The sequence below is a fragment of the Palaemon carinicauda genome, chromosome 24, assembly GCF_036898095.1.
Source record: "Palaemon carinicauda isolate YSFRI2023 chromosome 24, ASM3689809v2, whole genome shotgun sequence".
NCBI classification, from domain to species: Eukaryota; Metazoa; Arthropoda; class Malacostraca; order Decapoda; family Palaemonidae; genus Palaemon; species Palaemon carinicauda.
The window spans coordinates 7,502,669-7,512,034 of record NC_090748.1 but is presented as its reverse complement, the minus strand read 5'-3'; the positions used below and the strand labels follow the sequence as shown (position 1 = coordinate 7,512,034).

At 33.9% G+C, this 9,366-nt stretch overlaps 1 protein-coding gene across 1 annotated transcript in view; it reads right to left on the bottom strand.

Moving 5' to 3' along the window:
- Positions 1–5,737: 5,737 nt before the first annotated feature.
- The window catches only part of LOC137617801 (uncharacterized), a 4,073-nt gene continuing 444 nt past the window's right edge, over positions 5,738–9,366 (bottom strand). The window contains exon 2 of the mRNA XM_068347760.1: positions 5,738–6,312. Within this exon, the coding sequence (XP_068203861.1) occupies positions 5,917–6,312 (396 nt within the window). The 3' untranslated portion in view covers positions 5,738–5,916. The remainder of the gene's footprint in view (positions 6,313–9,366) is intronic.

Below are 9,366 nucleotides of genomic sequence, written 5' to 3'. Positions count from 1 at the left end.
ATCAATAATATGACAATAATATTATTAATATTTTCTATATTTTTAATATCAATAATATGACAATAATATTATTAATATTTTTAATATCAATAATAATAATAATAATGATAATAATAACAATAAGGATAATAATAATGATGATGATGAAGATGATGATGATAATAATAATAAAAATAAATATAATAATAAAAAAGAAATAATAATAATAATAATAATAATAATAATAATAATAATGATAATAAAAATAATAAAAAAAGAAAAATCAATAACAATAACAGTAATAATATTATAATGTGAAATTATAATCTGGAGTTCTGATAGAGGGGGGGGGGGGAGGGTGTTGTCACTTATGGCTGTTGTTACTTCTTATACAACCGTCAAAATTATCAATAAATAAAGAAAGCATCTAAAAAAGATCATTCGTATCCTTTCATAGTGAAATAGAAATTCTATAAAAAAACTGGAAATAAATCTGTTTCTATATCCTACTCTAATGTACTGCAGGATATTAATCCAGCTTTTTCATATCTCCTCTTATCCAGCTTTTTCATATCCTCTTATCCAGGTTTTTCATATCTCTTCTTATCCAGTTTTTTCATAACTCTTCTTATCCAGTTTTTCATATCTCCTCTTATCCACCTATACCATATCTCCTCTTATCCACCTATACCATATCTCCTCTTATCTATTTTTACCATATCTCCTCTAATGCATTTTTACCATATCTTTTCTAATCCATTTTTACCATATCTCCTCTTATCCGGCTTTACAATATCTCCTCTTATCCAGCTTTTTCATATCTCCTCTAATCCAGCTTTACCATATTTCCTGTTATCCAGCTTTTACAAATCTCCTCTTATCCAGCCTTACCATATCACCTCTTATCCAGCTTTTTCATATCTCCTCTTATCCCGCTTTTTCATATCTCCACTTATCCAGCTTTTTTAAATCTCCTCTTATCCAGCTTTACCATATCGCCTCTTGTCCAGCTTTTCCAAATCTTCTCTTATCCAGCTTTTCCAAATCTTCTCTTATCCAGCTTTTTCATATCTCTTCTTATCCAGCTTTTTCATATCTCTTCTTATCCAGCTTTTTCATATCTCCTCTTATCCAGCTTTTTCATATCTCCTCTTATCCAGCTTTTTCATATCTCCTCTTATCCCGCTTTTTCATATCTCCACTTATCCAGCTTTACCATATCGCCTCTTGTCCAGTTTTACCAAATCTTCTCTTATCCAGTTTTACCAAATCTTCTCTTATCCAGCTTTACCATATCTCCTCTTATCCAGCTTTTTCATATCTCCTCTTATCCAGCTTTTTCATATCTCCACTTATCCAGCTTTACCATATCTCCTCTTATCCAGCTTTTTCATATCTCCTCTTATCCAGTTTTTTCATATCTCCTCTAATCAAATTTTACCATATCTTCTCTAATCCAGATTTACCATAGTTCCTCTTATCCAGCTTTTTCATATCTCCTCTAATCCAAGTTTACCATAGCTCCTCTTATCCAGCTTTTTCATATCTCCTCTAATCCAGTTTTACCATATCTTCTTTAATCCAGCTTTACCATATCTCCTCTTATCCCATGTAGTCATAACAGATCTTGGAAGATAACTTTCACAAAAAGAGATCTCTTGAGAAATCGTCCCATCTAGTACCATCATATATATATATATATATATATATATATATATATATATATATATATATATATATATATATATATATATATATATACAGTATATATGTATATGTATATGTATATGTATATATACATATACATATACATATACATATACATATACATTATATATATATATATATATATATATATATATATATATATATATATATATATATATATATATATATATGTAATCTTGGTTAACTTTAATAGTTTACCATCTACGTCTTCAATACTATTTTCCCATCTAGAAACTACGGCCACCAAATCACGGTATTTTGAATATAGAAGGATTATTTTATGAACATGGTTGATTTTTTTTATCTTTGAACCGATCCGTCAGAATTGTGTCCGTCCCTGTATCATTCTTCTCTACTTCAGTGTTCAATAAGTTATACATTATATTTAATCATTAGGAAGTTTTTATTTATATATATTTATATGGTAGGATCACATCTCTACTTTCATATTAATATTGCTTTGGTTGTTTATTATAAGATATAGTATTTTGCATGTAAATTTGTATATCATATTAGCCCTTATCTTATGGTGGGATTCTTCAATAAAATTGTTATACTTGTTGGTATTGAAGCTTTCGGGCTCTATGTACTGTAAGCTGCAGATCCTGCCATCTTCTATTGTTTAATAACACTTCAAGGAATAATAATATACTAGCTGTATAGTACACTCGCTTCCTACCAGTATTTTGGAATACCGTCCAATTTAGAGACCCCTTTACACAAATTAGTCACTGTGCTAGTGATCAGCTTTTATCTCAGACTCCTGTTTTTAAAAAGAAACCACAGAATAAACTGTGCCAGTTTTAGCAGGGTATTTATCACATCTTCACCCCAACATTAAAGATTATCGTTTAGAATTAGAAGATCAATGAGTTAAAAAAAAATGGTAGAAATTACCTCCGAAAATATTCTCTGTAAATTTTATAATAATTGTATTGTCTAGGCCTAGGGTATCGGATTTGTATATCTCCACGAATCTTTGTATTTCCAAAATACCATGGCGATGTGAACTTGAAAGTTAACAGGTATTATTACTTAATAATCTATTACGGTTCATTTTAAAAGGCGGTTTGATTTGGTAGCCATATTTGCTGTCATTACTTTGCCATAAAAGGAACATGGTATAGCAAGTTTTATTTATAGTTATGCCATAGGTGACAATGATTGTCGCGAGAAGGAGGCAAATAAGAGCCAAAGGAATGCGAAGAAGTATGTAAAAGCATAAAAGCGATTCTTGGTTATCAATACAACTACGATAAGTTAGAAAAGAAAAATTAAGTCGTACTGGATTCACCTCTGCATAAAGGAACAAGAAAATGCAATGTTGTCTGCTTCAGCGAAGCTCATGACGCGTGAAATCAGCAAAGAAAGAAAAAAATAGGAAAGAAATGGAGCTTTGAAAAAAATGCATTGCGTGTGGGAAATGCTCAGAAAATCACAATTCCAAAAAATGTAACTCACAACAGATAAAATGTATGAACTGCACAAGTTGAACAAACCTGATGATCATATAGTGAATTCAATAAATTGGAAAGTTTATGATAAGAAATTGAAGAGATTAGCAGAAAATACGAACCCTGGATATTAAGGATGCCAGAAACTGTGGCTATATAAATATTCAATCTGTTGGTGATAAAACAGAGAATTGATAAATAAGAAATATTTCGTTCAAGAAGAAACTGAACACTATGGCTCTCTAAGAGTCACGATAAAGTAGATTTGACAATTAACACCAGTTATGCAGTGTGATATGCAAAATACATAAGAATGTACACGATAAAATTAACGCGTAGGTCCTATAGTGGGTAGGGTTCCCCTGCGTGATAAGATCAGAAAATCCGATCTAAGGAGAAAAAGTCTCAAACAGATACTTTTAGAGCAGGGGTGTCAAACTCAAATCATTTCAAGGACCAATCATGCACTTGGTTATGGTCTCGAAGACCATCAAAGATTTGATGATTATTTATTGGAGAGACTGAAGATTATTTTGATGCTCATCCTGGTTTACCAAAAACACTATTTGGGTTCACCTTAACAGTTTGATTAAATTTTTCTCGGTTTTAACAATTGTAGTAACTCAAGTTGGAAAATCTCCTGTCACCTCTCCAGCCACATTTGGCCCCTGGGGCATGTGTTTGATACCCCTACTTTAGAGAGAGGAGAGCAGCAACATTACAAACCTACCAGAAAGTTTGTGGGAACATGACGACGTATAAAAAGAGATAAATAAGACTTTATTCCAAAGACTCAATTCTGAAATAAACATTGGGGACTTGAAATATCTAGAAAAAAAATGGCATATAATAACGATTATAAATTGGTTCATGAAACTAGATAACATAGTTTTGTTTTTCGTTGGTTTGAGTCGACAGATTTGGGCCAACTATATAATAAATGAAAATATAGGATTAGTAAAATTTTATAGTAAGATCTAAAGAGCATATTTTGTTATAAGGGAATAAGGAAAAAACAAAAAAATGAAAAATGTTTAGCCTCTCAGCCGAGGGGTAGTAGCTATCTAGTTAAATCCAAGGTATATAGAGTTATTCTATATACCTTGGTTAAGTCAAGACTAAAGTTCTTATGCGTAACATGCGCAGTACCTCCGCTGAATTTAGTTGAAAAGAACTGTAAGACGAGATCAATTTTTTCATGCTTGTGACAAATGGTTAACATAAGTTTACAAAGAATACTGTTTTCAAAAGAATCCATGTAACTATATCGATGAAAATAAGAATTTAGAGCTTCTGAACTATGTCAGTGACCTCGAATGACCCAGATATCATTAGATAAGGAGTTATACTGAACGTCAATAGCAGAGGTAAGACTGTGAGTTTAATTATCTAAAGTATTAATAAAAAATGTAACAAATAATGGAAGAGTTATTTGTTCATTATAATAATAACTATCAATTTCATAAGAAATCTCCCACAAGTAAGTTACAAATACAGGGAATTTTTACTCTACATCAATAGGGACCTCTGAAAGTATTGATGACTTTTAGGTTCATCAGTGTAAATTAAAGATGCTTTATACTCTCATAACGGATATAATTTTTTCCACCCCACCACGAGATCAAGTGGTAATTCATGAACTATAAGCATATCTGAATGAAAAATGAAGAACCCTGTGCCCCCATTCTTCAATTTTAGTCCACTGTGTTCCAATTATTTTGGAAACCACCAATTTTAAAGAAATCTGATGGTCAAGCATAGGGCTGTACAGTAATACTCATATTATTAAAATTCTACCTGGAAGACTGTTAAACAATCAATTAACATTTATTGATAGGGTGAGAATATCATCTATAAAGTTCCTTTTGAAATTCATAATCTGCATGAAGACTTTTAGTACCTAAGATGGGAACAGGATTTAAAAGATAGAGTACTTATTTTGTAGAGGCGCACTTTAGAAAAATAAAAACCCAGCCACTGAGGGGGGAGAGGGGGGGCAAGCCAGCCTCAACTAGGGCGTTAAGCTTTCCCGGCTGACGTTCTGGTGAGTATCTGTTCTAATGAAACTGGGACTGAAACTAGAGACCTTTAACCTTCAACATACAAATAAACATTCAGAGAAAAACGTAAGAATGAGACGATAAACTCTGCGGAGGTAAGAAGTCGAGTTATGGAAACGTCCATGCGCCATTAATGTCTTACAGTAAATGGTTACATTATGTTTTTGGATTTTACTTGAACTCTAATAAATATTCTTCAGACCAATCTTAGCTTTAACTTATTTCAGTAACTAGTACATTTCGAGAGTAATCTGAATTCAATTAGAGAGAGAGAGAGAGAGAGAGAGAGAGAGAGAGAGAGAGAGAGAGAGAGAGAGAGAGAGAGAGAGATTGAAAAATGTCTAGTGTATGTATTTGATTTTTGTAGTTATTTCGCATTTCTTATAGAGTTTAAAGACCTGTCACGTTTTTGTTTTGCAAAAAGGAAAAAAATAACCAAAGTATTTTACGTACAATTTATATAAAATTATGAAATTGGAAATATAAACAGAACATATATGCTATACATCATAATTATATGAAGCACAAGTATGATTTATAGTAATATTTTCGTAGTCATTGACATAAAACAATTATATGATAAGGAAATGCATTCTTTTGGCATTCTTACCAACAACAACAAAAAACTTACACAGTAAGTTTGAATGGATAAATACATGAATTCAACATCAACTTATATCAAGACACGAAGTTGCTTAACCATGCCCTCCCTGTAAAGCGCCTGGTCGTCTAAATCCTTTCTGACCTTTGCCCTTGACCTCAACCTTCTTCTTCGTAGGTATTAGATGGAGAGGGATAAGAGGTCCATAATTATAGATCTCTGGAACATGTGGGATACGCGGGCCGTGGCCGAAAGGTTTCCCGTAGGGGAAGCCTCTTTTGAATCCCATTCCAGCGTGTCCACCAAATCCATGAAGATTAAACATTCCAAAGAACTTCTCGAGGCCGAGGCCTCGGAGGAAGATACCTCCGAGCTTCTCTTGTTTGACGAATATCGGTTCATCCTCGTGACTTGACTCTCCCCCTCCAGCTGGGTCCGCCAGAGACAAGGTCGAGCTGATTATGACACCGAGCGCCAAAGTTACGAATCCCTGAAACGATAGACGTTTATGAGTCTTTCATTTATTGCCAAAATAAGTAAACAGAGAATCACAAGAAAAATTGGTAAAATTGGTAAGGAAAACCTTAACTTTGTATAAATTTCTGTTTAGAAAAATAAGTCTAGAAATCAGGGCAATAGCTACACCGACAATGAGAGTTACGAATCCCTGAAACGATAAGAGTTTAAAGGCCACTCATAAACATTAGAGGCAGGAGACAGTGATATTGCCTTAGCAAGCAGAACAATGCCCTAGAGACTGACCGTATGATCACCACCAAGCCCCCTCTCCCTCCAAGCTAAGACTAGGAAGGGCCAGGCAATGGCTGCTGATGACTCAGCAGGTAGACCTAGAGGCTGCCCCAAACCTCCCCAACAGTAGCTCATAAGGATGGTGAGGTTGCAGACACTGTAAGATACTATCGAACTGAAGTAAGAAGACTCGAACACCAGTCTGGCGAGCGCCAGGCAGGGACGCTCCCAATAGGTCACCACAACACTATGAGATATTTATGAGTTTTCATTTATTGCCAAAATAAATCAGGAGAATGCGTACATAACAATGAAAGCTAAGCAACGTAGTTAATCTAGCGAATAACGATAGTTCTTACCCCTCTATCCGATATATATAGGTCACCATATAGTAGTGTTGGTTTCATTTTTTCTCACACATCCATGATACCGTTGCTTTCGCGTAATAATTGATTGATATCCAATATAAAACCCCCAAATTTTGAACTCAAGCATATTATTATTATTATTATTATTATTATTATTATTATTATTATTATTATTATTATTATTACTAGCTAAGCTACAAACCTAGGTGGAAAAGCAGAATACTATAAGTCCAAGGACTCCAACAGGGAAAATAGTCCATTGAGGAATGGAATAAAGGAAAGAAATAAATTACAAGAGAATTAACAATAAGATAATATATTCTAGGAACAGTAACAACATTAAAATAAATCTTCCGTATGTAAACTATAAAAAAAAAAACCCAAGAGGCAGAGAAATAAGAAAATTTACTTGTCTTGCCGAGATGTCAATCTATTAAAAACTAGAAGGGCACTCAGTAGAGCGCAGACCTCCGCTTTGGCTGCTTATTTCTCAACCTTTTGCTCGATCTTGACCTTGACCTTAACATGTATTAATTGTCATGGATTTTCATACCCTCAAATGTGAACCAAATTTGAAGTCTCTGCGACAACGATGTCCAAACTTATACCTGATTACGTGAATTGGACATTTTGCTTGACCGTGACCTTGAACATTGACCTTCAGAAATTTAATCATTTCGAGATTTTTACATACCAGTTAATCGCTGCAAGTTTCATTACTCTACGATTAAAATTGTGGCCACGAAGCTGTTCACAAACAAACACGCACACACAAACGGCGTAAAACATAACCTCCTTCCAACTTCGTTGGCGGAGATAAAAATATTAACTGTAGTTAATATTGCGAATGGCTTTTCTACCTCGCAAAACTCCCTCCTACTCGCTACTTTCATTTCCTATTAAGTGAAACACAAAACATTCCTTTAATGACAAGCATCGGTTATGTTCTATTCTGGTAGATTGCCTGGAGCATTTCTCCGGACGGGGGCCCCCAACGGCGAACACCGATAATGCAAACATCTCATGATTACACTGAGCTCTTTGGAAACAATTTAGCTGTATTCTTTTTCCCTTTCTTCGGCCATTGCATAATGAGCCTCATGATCACGCATACCGCAACAATTTAAAGGTTTGAAGGCCGCTCATGAATGGCAGATGCAAGGGACGGTGACATTGCACTAGCAAGCAGGATAATGCCCTAGAAGCTGACCATATACAGATATGATCAGTGCCCAAGCCCCCTCTCCACCCAAGTTAGGACCAGGGAGGGCCAGGCTGTGGCTGCTGATGATTCAGCAGATAGACCTATTGCCTCTCCCAAACTCCGCAACCTTAGCTTACAAGGATGGTAAGGTTGCAGACACTAAAGGAACTAACGAGTCTAAGCAGGGCTTGAATCCTTGTCTGTCGATTACCAAGCATAGACGTTACCAATCAGGTTGATTGATTTGAGGGTTTCTGACATCCTGCCATCTAAGGTCAACACTAGTGAGAGGTAACGTTCTCACTCTGTTACATTTCATGGATTCTAAAGTTATGCAACTTCAGTTGAATATGGGGCTATTAAATGTCCTTTGTGAAAGCTTTCTAAATATTTCTTACGATGTATGATGAAAAAAAAAAATGTTTTCTCTGTTTAATAATGGTTATGATGATAGAAATGGTGATAAATACTGACTATTCAGCTCTAAACAAAGCACGGATCTGTAACAATAACAACAATGATAAGGATGGGAACAACAACAACAACAACAATTACATATGCATTAGCTACAATAATGATAATAAAGTAAAGCAAGGAGAATTCTATACATACAATTATTATCACTATAACCTGTGGGACTCTTACTCTATATCTGAAAAAAATTTGGAACACATTCGCTGATTATAATCTTTCATTTTTAATTACGAATAAAAAATAAATTTCAACTTATGAAAGTAAGATTAACAGTTAATTGACTCACTTTCTGTATAAACTTTTGAACATTCTAGTAATGGCGGTCTTGCGCAATGAACAATTGTTTAAGCACTGAGTGACAGTGATGTACTTAATTAATTCTCTTATATTTCAAGCATGTAAATTACTTTCGAGGATATATAACATCCTATATATAATTCTTATTAAGAACTATAATGAATAATTTTTCATATTCGATAATAATCAACGAAATGATTATGAATAATTATTCTTGAGGAATCTAAGATGAACCTATTATTATTATTATTATTATTATTATTATTATCTAAGCTACATCCCTAGTTGGAAATGTACGATGCTATAAGCCCAAGAGCTCCAACAGGGAAAAAGAGCCCAGTGAGGAAAGGAAATGAACTACAAGAGAAGTAATAAATAATTGAAAAAAAAATTAGGAACAGCTACAACATGAAAATTAAAACATTTTAAGAACAGTAACAGTATCTAGATA